Source organism: Colias croceus, chromosome 12 (assembly GCF_905220415.1).
Source record: "Colias croceus chromosome 12, ilColCroc2.1".
In the NCBI taxonomy this organism is placed as follows: Eukaryota; Metazoa; Arthropoda; class Insecta; order Lepidoptera; family Pieridae; genus Colias; species Colias croceus.
This window is the reverse complement of record NC_059548.1, coordinates 2,758,603-2,774,988: the sequence shown is the minus strand read 5'-3', so window position 1 is coordinate 2,774,988 and position 16,386 is coordinate 2,758,603. Positions and strand designations below refer to the sequence as shown.

At 34.2% G+C, this 16,386-nt stretch overlaps 4 protein-coding genes across 4 annotated transcripts; 1 reads left to right on the top strand and 3 right to left on the bottom strand.

Annotated features, from left to right (window-relative positions):
- Positions 1–311: 311 nt before the first annotated feature.
- On the top strand, positions 312–2,408 carry LOC123696081 (pickpocket protein 28-like). Its single transcript, XM_045642086.1, has 5 exons — positions 312–577; positions 851–1,024; positions 1,159–1,423; positions 1,687–1,885; positions 2,125–2,408. Exons 1-5 carry the CDS (start codon positions 528–530, stop codon positions 2,334–2,336), a joined length of 900 nt encoding a protein of 299 aa, XP_045498042.1. The 5' UTR covers positions 312–527; the 3' UTR covers positions 2,337–2,408.
- On the bottom strand, positions 2,321–3,826 carry LOC123696079. Its single transcript, XM_045642084.1, has 2 exons — positions 3,484–3,826; positions 2,321–3,382 (listed from the first exon to the last, which is right to left on the bottom strand). The coding sequence occupies exons 1-2, from the start codon at positions 3,824–3,826 to the stop codon at positions 2,433–2,435; spliced, it is 1,293 nt and encodes a 430-aa protein (XP_045498040.1). The 3' UTR covers positions 2,321–2,432.
- A 189-nt stretch (positions 3,827–4,015) lies between these two features.
- On the bottom strand, positions 4,016–6,045 carry LOC123696080. The gene is made up of 2 exons (XM_045642085.1): positions 5,506–6,045; positions 4,016–4,969 (listed from the first exon to the last, which is right to left on the bottom strand). The coding sequence occupies exons 1-2, from the start codon at positions 5,801–5,803 to the stop codon at positions 4,023–4,025; spliced, it is 1,245 nt and encodes a 414-aa protein (XP_045498041.1). The 5' UTR covers positions 5,804–6,045; the 3' UTR covers positions 4,016–4,022.
- Positions 6,046–8,521: 2,476 nt separating this feature from the next.
- Positions 8,522–16,119, bottom strand: LOC123696077 (WD repeat-containing protein 75). Its single transcript, XM_045642081.1, has 11 exons — positions 15,881–16,119; positions 15,505–15,712; positions 14,957–15,240; positions 13,738–13,919; positions 13,002–13,166; positions 12,560–12,747; positions 11,169–11,915; positions 10,779–10,920; positions 9,962–10,104; positions 9,464–9,652; positions 8,522–8,827 (listed from the first exon to the last, which is right to left on the bottom strand). The coding sequence occupies exons 1-11, from the start codon at positions 15,988–15,990 to the stop codon at positions 8,540–8,542; spliced, it is 2,646 nt and encodes an 881-aa protein (XP_045498037.1). The 5' UTR covers positions 15,991–16,119; the 3' UTR covers positions 8,522–8,539.
- Between the last annotated feature and the right edge of the window lie 267 nt (positions 16,120–16,386).

Below are 16,386 nucleotides of genomic sequence, written 5' to 3'. Positions count from 1 at the left end.
AATGCGAAAGTAACTCTGTCTGTCTTTCTGTCTGTTACTCAATCACGCCTAAACTACTGAACCAATTTGCATGAAATTTGGTATGGAGATATTTTGATACCCGAGAAAGGACATAGGCTACCTTTTATTGCGAAATATGTACCACGAGCGAAGCCGGGCGGACCACTAGTATTATAATATTTGTGTGTGTATATCTATATATACAGACATAAATATTATAATATACCGGCAATAAACTCCATAGATGCTATCATCTATGGAGTTTATTGCCGGTTCTTCCCTATTGATACTGCTTACCAAATCGGTGGTAAATGTTAAAACTGTTGTGACGATTCAAAAGTGCTTCTAGTAAAGCCATAAAATAGTGACTTTATTTTTAAAAGAGATCCTGTAGTAACTAGATATCAAATATCTCAAAATACTATATTTTCCATGAACTTTAACAGATCAGAAGCAGCTGTAAGGAAATAATTTCCGATTGTTCGTGGAATGGTATAAGTTTCGACTGTTGCAAATATTTCCGACCCATGGACACGGAGTTTGGTGTCTGTTTTGCAGTAAACACGATTCAAGGAAGGTAGAAACATTTTTCATTTTTGCAAGACACGGCCATGGATACGGTATCTTCCTTCCAATCAATTTTTGAAATGAAACTTCTTTAGACGCGTTGAGAGTAAAATTTAAGGTCGCGACATGACAATACCATCACGTCATGAAGTAAGGCGATAATTTTGGTATCTTTGAAACTTGCCAAAGAAGTTTCACTTCTGACACGTGTGCTCGGCACTCACGCTCTTTTTAATTTGTTTAAATAAGCATTTTACGCTTTTTTAAACTAAATGTAATACAGAGAAAGACATCCACCACGATTGGAAATGGTCAGCAACCGGACCACAGGCCCCGGCGTCATGATGTTCAACGTTCTCGTTCCGGGGAGAGTTTTCGTTTTAAACCAAGAAGAAGTGCCCTCTATAACTACACCTGGATCTGATATCATGAGTGTTGGCCCGGAAATTTACAGAAAGTAAGATTTCGGGCTATAAATTTAATTATAATTAATAATTTATTTTATGATTTGGCTAAATTACACTTAATTTCGAATATAATAATTCAGTTACAAATTCAGAACCTCACTAATTGCAATAAATTTATTTACAGGCGTCTCATTTCCATAAAGGACATTGCAAACGACGCTGGTGCCAGATTAATATCTCCAGAAAAGCGTAAATGCCGGTATACGGATGAAAATATACTAGACGTATATCCACACTATTCATATACGGCGTGTACTGTACAATGCAGGAAAAATGCTCAATTACGGACCTGTAACTGCACTAATTTCTACATGCCTAATATAGAAGAACATTTGAAGTGTAATGTTAGCGGTGTGATTTGTATAAATAATAACCTAAATGCCCTGTCGGTATGTTCATGTTCACTATCTGCCTATGTTTATTTGCTACGTCCTTAATTTGATAAAATTATAATGATAGAAAAAAAACATAAAGGGAACAATAAAATCAAAATAAAGTATGAACCCATTCCGGTAATGGGAGCATGCCAGGTGGTTTAGCTTAATTTTTAAGAAATATGGCAACCGATTGTTACCTAATGTTAATAAATAATTTTCGTTATATTAATACCTGTCACATTTGTAACTGTATTTTGCCTGAAAAAAAATTCTAGGTACTCAAAGCAAGATGGTCATCCCGAATTGGCCTCTTCTGTGATTGCTTGCCATCCTGCACAGAAGCAGAAATATCTATTGTAAAGGATTTTAAGAAGCCCATAGATGATGATTTTGCCAGAATAGAAATAGAGCTTGCATTTCTACCCAGTGAAAGATATAGGCGGAATGTTGTTCGTGGAGCCCTTGATTTGGTTGGTAAGTCGCGAAAAACATGCTTATAGGTGTATCGGCATAACTGTAGGTATAAATTATAGATATAGTATAAAAAATTATAGCATTTTAAATATCAATTTATGTTTTTATTTTAAACATTTTCAGTGTAAAAATATGTATGTATGTGTACAGGTTATTGTTAAATAGGTAAATTGCTTTACTACACAATGGTTCTATCTTTAGCATTCAAATGTCGATACTAAAGAAAAAATATATTTTAGTATCAACAGGTGGGACAGGCGGTCTTTTCCTCGGAGCAAGCATTCTCAGCTTTGTCGAATTAATTTATATTATTTTAATACGACCCTTCTGTAATATCTACGCGAGGCGTAACGAGGACCCCTGGCATAAGAAGTTTGGAAGAAAGCTCGAAGAAAATAAATTTGGGAGACACTCAGTAAAGATTTTTAAAACAAATTCACGTGAGAAATAAAAATTTATTAGTTGATATTGTGGCACAGTTTGATTGATCACAACACAACACAATAAAATTATTGGCACATTTCAAGTGAATTTTTATTTACAGTACCTAATCCTTATTATCTATACAATATTCTGTTACAATCTCCTCAAAGATTCCCAAAACCTTTTCTTTATAGCTAACATCTTCATCAATCATTTTCTTGATAAATTTCGCTTTATTCTTGGAAAGAATTTCTTCAAATTGCGCAGAATCAGAAAATATTTTTGTCGTCAGCTCATCATCCAGCCAAAATTGCGGTACCAGGCAGGCGGTCAGCACTAAACCCCAGAGTCTATACTCTTCAGCTGATTTAAATAGTTCGTCCAAAGTTAAAACATTCCTTATTAATATATCGTGGTTACTTAATTCCATTTCAAGAGCATCATAGTAGAAGTTGAGGAATAATTTCAAGTTTTCTTCACGAAAATCTCTTTCCAGATTGCAATATAAGAGGAGCATTATGTCTCCAGCTGGGGGATGATATCTTACAGCTTGGAAGTCGACTAATAAACAGTCGTCTGGAACTTCCAGCCCATTAACTGCTGAGTAATGGAATAACATATTGTTATTCCATAAATCTCTATGGCATATCACATTTCTATACTTAGGAGTGTAGTTACCCAGTTCTAAAGCCGCTTTCCAAACATCTGTCCATTTCTCTGTACATTTACTAATAACATGATCATCTTTTGCATATTTTGAATGGCTTTTAATAACTTCTAAAGCACCACTCATGCACTGGATGTACCATGGATCGAATATATGATATCCACCTTCATCTAAATATGTTTCAAATTCATCATTAATACTGTAAGGAAGGTTGAGGTCCCGTGATTTTCTTTCTTCATAAATAATTGTTGAAGCATGCAATCGAGCTAGTGTCCGTAATGCCTGTAATGTGTGAGCTTTGTCAAATGTCTTTAATTTATTTCGCACTCTGTATCCAAGCGTATTTAGATTTTCAAATACCATGGCATCCTTTAAACCTAGTATTAGCTCTGGACTCCATTTTAACCCTTAAAATATAAAAATGACATAAATTAATTTATTAAATATGTAATCATACCGACGATTCAAGAAGTTGTACTAACAAATTATAAACAAATTTAAAACCAACCTGGTATTTGTATTCTGTCCTTTATTAAAGTGTAAAACTTTAATTCCTTGTCAAACAATTTAAGATCCTGTACCATAGCTGCTTTTGCTTTATTGCTCTTGGATATGGATTTTATGAAGCAACTTACATTTTTAATCTCCTCATTATTTAACCGCGCATTAATGCTCAATTTTAGGTAATCACACAAAAATCCTAACATAATATGTTTACTAGCAAACTCAATAGAATACGTGTGCGCGACCACGTTTTCTGTTCCAAAATATTTTTCAGTTACTATTTTAATATCTTCTTCGCTTATATATTGTTTAAATTCATCACTATTCAATTTCTCGTTTTTATCCATTTTATACTATAAAGTTTTAATTAAAATTACAACTAGGTATGATATTTTGTTCGAAATACACACGAGCAGTTTTATCATTAGGTACACTATTACTATTACATTGTGTAATTTTAATTATTATCAGCTCTTAAATGAGTTTGGTTAGGAATTAATACAATATACTGTGCATATCAAAATGTAAATATTGTAACAGACTTTAGACGATTTGTTTTGATTTCAAGATAGGTAAAATGTACCTCTCTACGATTTCATCAAATAATTCCACAACTCTTTCGTAATAACGTTCGTTGTTCTTAGCTGTGTCTATGAAATAACCGCTTCGGGAAATTGAATCAAATTCATGATTTTTGTCACCTCCATCACGAACCCCATTTATAATCTCCGCAGGTATCAATATTATTGGTACTATAAGCGATGCTTGAATGATACCAAACAATATACTATCTTCGTACGCTTCCGACAATTGCTCTCTAGTAATAAATTCCGACACATTTAAATTTTCAGCTTCCATTGTATTTTTAAGACAATTATAATATACATCTAACATGTCTTGTGTGTGGGTTAAACGAAATTCCTTTCTTGTATTGATGAATATAGCTGCGGTTAAGTCTAACATCGGACACGCATACAACGCAGTCTGGAAATCAACCATTAATGCGTGCAATTCACCATTATAAGATTTGAAGAATACGTTATTAGCCCAAATATCACGATGGATAACTACGTTTCGATTATGTGGCGAGGGTTTGGTTGAATTTTTGGCGCGATCAAATAAGTCAGGAATAATATTATCGACCAGTAACGTGAAGTTTGACTCATCTTTGTACGCGGAATATGACTTTAAGAAGTCTATAACACCGTTTCGTCCGGTGTCCCTCCACAGTTGCCCTCTTACTGGTTCGCTCAAACTTTCGCTAAAGTCTTCCCATATGCTATAGGGTCTTTTCAGTTCTTTAGATTTCTTGTCTTCGAATATGAATGATTGTGCATGGAATTTCGCCATAGCTTCCACAATGGCAACTGTTTCTTCGTAAGTGAAGGTATTTTTACAGTCCGGCATTGTGTAACCGATTTCGGTGACGTCCTCGAAGACCAAAGCATTATCTTTTGCGTAAAGCAAGTCTGGGTGCCATTTTCTTGTCTCTGAAAAATAAATTTAATTGGAATACAGTAAATATTTCTATTTTTACTTTGATAGAAAATTAAACCTGTTTCCTATTCTAGGACGACCAACTTTCGAATAAAAAAAATTGTACTTTCAACAAATCAAGTTTATTAAAAATCCGTTCTTGAGTTCAAATCGTTTTACATCTAGGTACTAAGTTTAAAAAAGGGCTAGTTGTGCGAGAAACTTGTATTTATAATAACAAAAATAAAAATTGTCCTTTCACTGGTCTGTAGTAGGTAACATTCATTGATTTTATTACAAAATATTATTTATTATAGTTGTATTTGTTTAAATAATCGAATGTGGATTTGATTTTTGTCACAAGGAAAAAAATGGTAAATATCCACAGAAATGGTGCTTAGGTACAGAAAATAATCTAAAACTGTAGGTGTACCCTACAGCTATGAGCTACGACACAAATAAAACCATACAATAATGCAATTTATCCTTCTTTATACTTATTATGATGTATTAAACAAATTATAAAAGTAAAAATTGATATTTATCTTACCTTCATATTTCGTAAATTGGTTGAAAAGTGAACTTAATAAAACAAACTCTTTTTTGAAGAATGTAGTTTCATGTAAATATTGAGCTTTATACAGATCAAATCTCGGTATACATTTCACGAATAAAATCACACGACATTCTATCTCCGATTTAACATCAATAATCAACTTTAAATGTTCTCCCAAATAACCGAGGAGTTCTTCCGAATAATTTAGCAATTCGTATTGAAAAGAATCAATATTATTGTAACCGCATTTCTCTAGGATTATTTTAACTTCGTGTTTCTTTAACAATTCCATTATCACGTTCGTTCGCGGTACTGTTTACGAATAAATAAAGGATATTTATCTTTTATTTGTATTGTCGTATTTATACATAACTTGTATGATAAATATAACCCGTACGAGTTAACTTGAGACTCGGCTAGAATGTGACTCCCCACGCCTCGTCCGTTGGCCTTTTGCGCTCAGTACCGTTAGCATCTTTCCATATACCTTACTATTAGTTTTTCCTTAAAAATATTACTACCCAAAGTAAGTAAAATCGGCAGGGCTCGGAACCGGTTTGAAAAGAGCGGTTAATTTAGATTATATACCGGTAAATATATCGTTCCTTCATTTACCGGTTAAACAAGTGAACTGTTTATAAGTAACCCAAATGATTAAGGTTACCGGTTACTTCTGCACAAACGGTTTTGACACCCAAATTAACCGGTTAATTCCTTTATTATTTTTGCCTCATTTTTTAACGCTTGCCACAAGATGTAGTGAATCTAATATCTATACATATCTATAATAAATCTGTAGAAGGGTCAATTCTGTACATTGAAAATATTGAAAAAATAAATACCAGGGGGTGTTACTGGATCGATACCAAACCCAAATATGTGATTAAAAAAATTTTTGTCTGTCTGTATGTTCAGGCATCACGTGAAAACTAACGGTTCGATTTCGATGAAACTTGGTATAATTATACCTTATTATCCTAGCCATAAAATAGGATACTTTTTATCCCGGAAAAATACGTAGAAAAAAAATAAATCTTAATTTTTCCGCGCGGACGGAGTCGCGGGCGGAAGCTAGTCTATACATATAATAAATCTGTAGAAGGGTCAATTCTGTACATTGAAAATATTGAAAAAATAAATACCAGGGGGTGTTACTGGATCGATACCAAACCCAAATATGTGTTTAATAAATTTTTTGTCTGTCTGTCTGTCTGTCTGTCTGTCTGTCTGTCTGTCTGTCTGTCTGTATGTGAAGGCATCACGTGAAAACTAACGGTTCGATTTCGATGAAACTTGGTATAATTATACCTTATTATCCTGGGCGTAAAATAGGATACTTTTTATCCTGGAAAAATACGTAGAAAAAAAAATAATCTTAATTTTTCAGTTTTATCCATAGACGTTGTTCTGTAGAACCGCGAACACACGTTGCGTATTATTATAGGCCTAGCCGTATTTGGGTCTAATATATATTTATAAGATATCATTGTCAGAGTTACTCAAAATGAAGAAATAAACCATCCACGCGAAGACCGACATCCGCGCGGACGGAGTCGCGGGCGGAAGCTAGTATCTAATATATCTAATATATTCTATTCTAAAATATAGTTTGTAAGTATAGATGTATGGATGTATGGATGTTTAGCACACATATAGAGGCAGAGGGTAACTTGGATTAACACATAGGATAGTTTTTATCCCGGAAACCCCACGGGAACGGGAACTATGCGGGTTTTCCTTTGCAAACGCGGGCGAAGCCGCGGGCGGAAATCTAGTTATCAAATTCAAATTTCAAATATAAACTAAAATTGCGAACTTCAACTTGAGTGCGATTAAGAATTTTGTAACTAAATGACTTCGCAAAGTCCAGGCCCGTCGAGCGAGGGTAGCGGGGGCCGAGGATCCTTATGTAACTTGGTTTTAACCGGTTAATTTTCACCACCATAACCAATTTTAATGAAAAACCGGTATTTCGCATAAACCGGTAAAAACCGGTAAAGTGCAACCTTTAACCTAAATCAATTTCGGTTTGGGGTCAATGACCGAAACCGGTTAAGAATTTAAACCGGTTTCCGAGCCCTGAAAATCGGTAATTACTTAGTTTGAATTACAATCCATTATTTTATTTATTTTGGATAGGTACTTAGCAATATTTATCAATTAAACAAAAATACAAAGAATTCAAATTAGAAAAATAAAATACCGCGCTCGACAACCGAAACGTGATCTTGCGCATCGTACATTGAAAATGACGTCATCGGTTCAAGTCTCAAGTTAATTCGTACGGGTTATAATATATATTTAACGACACTACATACTATCACAATCAACACAAAATGTACATTAATTATATAACAATTAAATAAATAGTGTTAAGATATTTAGATAATTAGTTAAGTAGGGTATTATAATATTTTATTTGACTTTATACCTACGTTTATATTAATACGTTGTTATTCATGAATATACCTACCTTGTTTTAAAAATATAGATTGCAAAAAAAGGAATATGAACGAGAAGCAGAGTTACATTTAAAAAAATTATATTAGTTTTTGTAGGTAATTATTTTTTAATAAGGGATAAACGGGATATTCTTATTATATAAATTACTTTTTTTATTTTATTTGGCTATTTTTTTCTAATCTTTCTACTTGATCTAATCTATACATATAAATAAATCTGTAGAAGGGTCAATTCTGTACATTGAAAATATTGAAAGTATAAATAGCAGGGGGTGTTACTGGATCGATACCAAACACAAATATGTGATTAAAAAAAAATTTGTCTGTCTGTATGTGAAGGCATCACGTGAAAACTAACGGTTCGATTTCGATGAAACTTGGTATAATTATACCTTATGATCCTGGGCATAAAATAGGATACTTTTTATCCCGGAAAAATACGTAGAAAAAAAAATCTTAATTTTTCTTAATTTTTGACGCGCGGATGGAGTCGCGGGCGGAAGCTAGTTCATATAATAAAATAGGTACTGAAGAAACAAAACACCAAATTAAAAAATAACATTTATTCACAAGCCGAAAACATCGGCAGTCACATTCAAATCGAGAACTTCACTTTCCAGAAGCTTCTTTAACTTTTTCTCTTTAATTTTTTCATAATTGGCCTTGCACAATTGTTCAGGTTTGGGTGCTAATATTTTGGGCATTTCTTCATCATCACTCGAGTCTAGGTCTACTTCCATAGCTGGTGTTTGTTCATCGATTTCTTCGACTTCTTGACATCCAGATATTAGTTCTAGGAACGACGTACTTAGTGACGTCACCGGCGGCACCATGTATGATGATGATGATAAAAACTGGAAAATCATGAATTGTTGTAAATTTAATTTAGAACTGTTATTTGTTAACGGTTATTTGATTTTAAACTGACAGTTACAGATAACTGTCAGTTTAAAATCAAATAACCTTGAATAGATAAAAAAAAAATCTCTCATGGCAAATAAAATATTATAAACAACCATTTTACCTTCAATCTATGTTTTTATAATTTTGTAATCTAATTTCAAACAGGTATAACAACAATTCAAACTTGTTAAATACGTGTTAGCTTGAGCATTTTATGGAGATTATTTATGGCCTGTTTACCATGTAAATTAAATGGACAGACAGAAAAATCTAAATTATACGCTAAAAATTGTTTTCTTCTTTGTTTCGAAAGTGCGCGTCCGACAAGGAGTGGATTTTAGATTGTGATTATGTAAAAAATGTTAATGCGAAGTGTTTTGATGCGAAAATACACAATAATATAATTATATTATTCAAATTTCCAAACATAACAAAAACAAATTGGATCAATAAAAAACCACACAGAAAAAATTAAAAAACAGAGCGTGTGTGCCGAGCACACGTGTCAGAAGTGAAACTTCTTTTGGCAAGATTCAACGATAAGTACCAAAATATTCATCGTAAAAAAAATATTTTTTATTACTCACCAGCGACGTAGCCTTATGCCCCAGCGACTCTTGGTTCATTTGTTGAATCTCAGCAACCGCTGATGACGTCACTTCCGTCACTTGCTGTTCAGCCAATAGCGTGCTGAACTTTGACGTTGGTAGATTCCTGTGTGTTATCGCTTCTAGTTGCTTCTTTGATGAGCGTTCTGGCTCTAGACTGTATAATTCCTGCAAGAAGATTGAATTTTATTTCTACCCTCAAAAAAATAGGCGAACGCAGCATCGGTATCGCACGCGCATAAGACTCCTCAGTTCGACAACTACTGACGAAAATTTTAGTTTAGTTGCTTTGACAAAGTCATTATGCAAGACTTGAGGTTTCACCTGTCCAACCTAAGAGTGGCCGAGCTTCGGGGTTTGACTATAACATATGTATATATTACACATTATAACTATAACATATGTATATATCCGTATATTGAATCACATACATCAAAAGCGTCCAAAAATACACATTAAAAAAATAACAAAACTCACCGAATTATTCCTCAACAAATAAACGGTGACATCAGTGCGTGTCGTGTTTCCGAACGTACACTGTCTGATCGCGCCTTCCTCTGGCTTCAGTATACGCTTGCGAGATAGTATTGGCGTTGAATCGTGCGGTGTGAACACGAACACTGTGAGGAAAATCATTACAGAATTATTATTAGGTAATTTGAAGTTAAAAAGTTATTATTATTGAGACATGTTTGAATTACTAGATTTCCACTCCCGGCTTCGCCCGCGTTTTAAAGAAAAACCCGCATAGTTTCCATTGAGTATATATGGAGTACATATGGAGACGACACCGCCTACATAACTTATGTTCCGCTCAATATACGCCATATGGCGTAACTGCACGCTCATTTTTTATTTATTTTAAAGTGAAACGCATCAAATCGTGTGTGTTACGATATATATTAATTATATATTTCATCGGTAAGTACCTAACTAGATAAATAATTTTTAAAACTTAGAGCAAAAAAATGGCGCACAGATTTTGTTTGTGGTGTCTCCTCCATACGTAGTACTATTATCTCAATGATAGCTCCCGATCCTGTGAGATTTCTGGGATAAAAAGCAGCATAGCCTATGTCTTATTCTGGGTAGAATTATGTATTTATGAAATTAAGAATAAAAAATGTCCTCCTTGTGTAATTCAAATATCTAATCACTTATAAGTTTTTCTATAAGTATTAAATCTATTAGCAGCAAATTTATGTGCAATGCTATAGTTTAATGGTATTTTCATTCAATATCAAGATCACAGATCAACATCGGCAAAGCGCAAAAGAATAATAAAAGCCCTTACGATCATTATCCTGATTGACAACCATCATCCTGTTAGAGAAGGGATCGGCCACAAGGCACGTGGGACTGTTCTGTACCATCCACTTCATTGTTAGAGACAATAGACTCCATACAGCCAAACAGTAGTCTGTAGTGCATACCAACTGAAATATTAAAATTTATATGAAAAAAAATATTTTCAAGGGAAATAATAACACAAAAGCAGAGCTATTGTATCAATTCTATCAAACGTCCAGATTCTGAATGTCATTTAATATATTAGTTTACGCCACATAACTTTAATTATAAGCATAATATTGTAATTCTGAAAAATTTAAATTAGCATAATGAAATCTGATCATTTTTAAACCAAATAGACATAAAATAATTTTGTAATGTAGAAAATCCTTACATAATGCGCCGCGTCCATATTCCCGAACTGAACTTCCCTCCCTTTCGGTCGTAATGCGGGGTGGGATAAAGTCGTCCTCAGGTTACACAAATGAGAATCCCATAACGTCAATTTACTTCCAAACCAGGCCGCTATCAACGACCCATCCTGTGATATAGCCACACCCCCCATAGCATTCTCCCCCTTATAACAATCCTGTTCCACCATCCTATCATTTACTTTCGATTTATGTATATTCCACACTGTTTTTACAATATCATTTTCAATTCGGTCTTGGCTTAAATATGGCCGTTCAGTCACTGTACCGATACCCAGAATATCTCCATGTTTGAACTCATTTAGAAAAGGATTAGCTAAATAATGCGCGATACCGGACGAATAATAGCACGCGGTGAGACAGAGCCACCTATTCTTCCCTTTTTCCTTGGCAAATTTCCATATCCTGAACTTCTGATCATTGCCAGCTGTTACGCAAAAATCGCCCTTTTTATTGAGTGCAATAGAGACTACGTCGCAACCGCCGTGGGAGAGATTAACACAAGTATTGAGTTTGAAGGCAGTAGCTGCATTGTAGTGTGTGGACCAGAACTTGAGTTTTTCTTCAGGGTAATTGGTACCGTCATATCTGTATTCGGAGGTGACGAGCCAGAAACCATTTGCACTTATAGCGGCACATGTCACTTCTGTTTCTACTGGCAAAATGTTATAACGCTCGCTCGGTATGTGGTTCACTTCTGTAATGTCAATCTGTAACCAATGAAAAGGTAAGGCTGGTTGCAGAGCTTGACCGACCGTCAGTGCGTACCGTCGGTCCTGACGATACGCATCAACAATTGTATGACTATGACACTAATGCGCATGACAATACGCGTGCGTATGGTCGGTCTAGCTGAACGGGTTTATGAATTTCCATACATATGACAAGCGCGACTGACGTACGCACTGATGGTCGGTCAAGCTCTCCAACCAGCCTAAAAAATATCTGAGAATAAACATTTATCATCACTTCTGTAGGCATATTGCGATCTTTGTTGACTTGTAATCTTTTACTACGAAAAAAATGTTTACAAAATATTACAAGTTTTACGTCAGTCTTATCAAAAGTCGTGATGAAATTCATGAACATGAATATGCCACACTAAGTCTACAAAAAAAAATTGGTTGCCTGTAAAGTACCGACTTTGTACGGGCGAAAGTTTTACGTGACAACGACTTTTCATGTCTGTCTCTCTCGCTCTTAGGCGGGCTAACCATGCCCGAGTGGAAGGGACGCGTGCCTCTCACTCGCTCTCATTGTGAGCGCATAACGTGAGCGGAGCGTAACGCAGTTTCTTGAAGTGTCACCCGGCAAACCAATTTATAAGACGTTGTCACGTCAAAAAACTACTCACATTATATAAAACCTTATCCGTAGTAGTGGAATACAACTGCAAATACCCGGTTCTGCCCGGCACTATGAGCGAGGACAGCTTCTTGTGATACACAAGGGAGGAACCAAGTGAGCGAGTGACTGACGACAAACCACCACACTCTAGGATGGTTGTTGTGATGTATAGTTGCATGTTTGCTATCACCACGGCTGTGGAGAATTGATGATTTAGTAAAACTAATAAATATAATTGTAAATAGCATTATTTCTGATAAACAATCTTCTAGTTATTAGCAAGTAACTAATAAAACTCTGGAGAAATAAAAAATAAACAAATTCGCAAAACACTTTCTAATTGTATAATGTACTATTAAACTATACTTATTTCCTCAAAACAAAGCGATTTTATCAGTTGAGCGGAAGACATGTTGTTAAAGAAAATATAAAGAGGTTTAAAAACTCACAATTATTTGATAAAGTGATAGCAACATGATCATTGCTTGTCGTTATGTATCTGATGAAACCTGGGAGGCGGGGAATAAACTTCTTTTCGTTCGCTTTCTGCGCCAGGCTTCCGATGGTCCACTTGACTAATACTTTTTCCATTCCACCAGTGAGAATGTAACTACCTGCGAAAAAATCGAGAAACGTTTTGTTTTAATAGGAGATTTGAAAAATTAAATTTTAATGTTTAAATAAAGTGTTGTGACGTTATAATGTGTAAAAGCTGGAGCTACTATTACAATACCGAAATATATCTATACATAATTATAATAAATCTGTAGAAGGGTCAATTCTGTACATTTAAAATATTGAAAAAATAAATAGCAGGGGGTGTTACTGGATCGATACCAAACCCAAATATGTGATTAAAAAAATTTTTGTCTGTCTGTCTGTCCGTATGTTCAGGCATCACGTGAAAACTAACGGTTCGATTTCGATGAAACTTGGTATAATTATACCTTATTATCCTGGGCATAAAATAGGATACTTTTTATCCCGGAAAAATACGTAGAAAAAAATAAATCTTAATTTTTCCGCGCGGACGGAATCGCGGGCGGAAGCTAGTACGTAAATAATATTAAACTAATTCGATATGTTGTACATTGTTTTCAATTTAACATTTCCAATCAATACTAACACAATAATATAAAAACCTAGTCAAATAAATCGCCATACAAATAAAAACATTATACTTACCTACTTTCGAGAAATGTACGGCATATAGTGGCAAAGCGTGCCAATGCAGTACCTCACTACCCACATTGATGTATTCACAGACATTGCCTCTGTACACTATCGTCCTGCCGAGTGTGTCGGTGGCAGCGATCGCACCACCTTTAGTCATGGATACAGCTAGCAACCTGTACTTTGCTCGCACTCTGAAAGTATTGTCAAATATGTATTTTATATCAGCAGTAAGAATTTTATTTAATAAAGCTTGTTCTATCAACATTGCTGCAGTAAGATATGTATATGAAAGTGTAGAATTTTATTTTATAAACTACTTCTAAGGTTGATAGATTGACTTCACTACATAGTGTAAAACAAAGTCGTTTTCTCTGTCACTTTGTATGCGTAAATATTTAAAAATATGCAACAGATTTTTATGCGGTTTTTTAAATAAATAGAGTGATTCAAGAGGAAGGTTTTAATATATAATTTATTAGGCTTAAGACAAAGCGGGCGAAGCGGGCTAAGCTAGTATGAAATATGTTCATAATTGCAATAGTCAAATAAGATGTGTCAATATTAATCTAGTATTTAAACTCAATAAAAATAAAATATACAACTTCAAATATTAATTCAATTAATGGATTTGATGTACTGCATGGAAATTTAGTAATATAATAATAATAGTACAAGTTAACAATAATTGTTAATAAATCATGTTCTCAATATCTTATTGCATAGTTTCTATCGCGGGCCTTGAGCGGGTACCGAATCCAGAAATTCCTTAACGAAAAAAGCTCATGCTCCCCACTCCGACGGGATCAGAGGTGTGGCTTGAAGGCATAGCATGCACTAGCTTTACCGCGGCAGTCCCCGAGTGCCACACGTCTTCTTTTAACCGACTTCAAAAAAAAGGAGGAGGTTATCAATTCGGCCGGTATATATATATATATATTTTTTTTTTTTTATGTATGTACACCGATTACTCCGAGGTTTCTGAACCGATTTACGTGATTCTTTTTTTGTTCGATGCGGGATGGTGTCAAATTGGTCCCATAAAAATTTTATTCGGATAGGCCCAGTAGTTTTTATTTTATGAGCATTTTTGTCTGTAGGTATTTGTAAATTTTGCAAGTGCAAGTTTGAAGTCGGTTGTTTTTAACGCAGTTATCACTTGTTTATGATACACTTAATATTTAATCAATATAATAATATCATTATACTTCTAACAACAATAAACACTCACAATGTATTCTTATCAGGTCGAACAAGGTTCTGCACATGCATCTTACAGTACCCACTGACAATGGCTGCGATAGGTTCACCATTATACATCCCAATAGAGACAGACAGTATATCACTCTTCGGCACCCTTGTATCCACATACTCTATGTTTAGAGCTCCCGTTTTGTAATTATATAATCCCATGTGCAGTAAACCTTTCATTGGGTGTGCAGTTAGTAATAAACAATCTGTTTCGTTTACTATATTGAACGAACGAACTTGATTGTTGTATGGTATTTTTAGTTTCTGAAATATAAAAAAACAGACCTTTACTAAAAAACAGTTAAAAAGCTATGTAACCATATAAACCATAGCTAAATTAAGATTTTTGTAGTTATTTAAGAATGTTACATAATATAGTTTACAAAAAGTGTAGTGCCTATAAGAGATTTTAACAGTCATAGACGAATAGAGAGTAAAATATAATTATTTTAATCTATTCTTGAATTTCTTGCAAATTGTGATTAAGATGCACCAATCATATTTTATACAAATAACTAGACAACTTACAATTTCCCTAAGAACTGCTCCATTTTCCCAAGTCCAAGTTGTAAAAAGGCCATTATTAGAACAACCATACAGGTTGTAATTCTGATGTTCAGGAAACTCCGCACTAATGATAGAACTCACAGGAGTCTCAGTTTCAAGTGAGCGGACCCAATCGCCAGTATGAACGTTATATATGCGTAATGTATTTTCCACGATGATTACAAGTGATCTGTAAATGAATATTCAAAATATTATTTATTTTACCAAAACGTAAATTCTTTGGAGATCAATTTATAAAATTGATATCTCCATTAAAATTGACAGTATTTTTTTTTATTAAATAACTTGGTATGCTTTAAAATAAACGTATAATATGAAACAAATATAAAATACATACTCTCCATCGGGGGAAAACACAGGTCGGCGCTCTATTATACTTCTCCCAGATTTTCGACTGAGCACATAGTTCTTGGGCTCATTTAGACTTTCTGGTACTTTAACAACCATGTTGATATTGCAACTACAGGCGACTTGGCATAAATTAGATTGATAGCATATATTTTTAAATACAATTATGTTGTCCACATGATCTAACCTCTAAATTTGTGCACTTGTAAACATTACAAGTTACAACTGTCAAATGTCAAAAATTATGAATATTGTCAGTTGTCAATTGGACAGCACATAGTAGAAACTAGAAAGTTTTTTTTCGGTCTGCGGTGGTGTAAGTGTATACACGTGTTTTGTGTTTAGAGTGTTTATATCTTCATATTTCTTAGTTTAATTTTGATTTTTACTGTATTAAGTCTATCAAACCTGATATTTTTGTGTTGGTGACGGTTTATGCGAGGTTTGTTTTAATTTCTAGTAAATATCATTTATATCATGGAGGTATCACCTCCT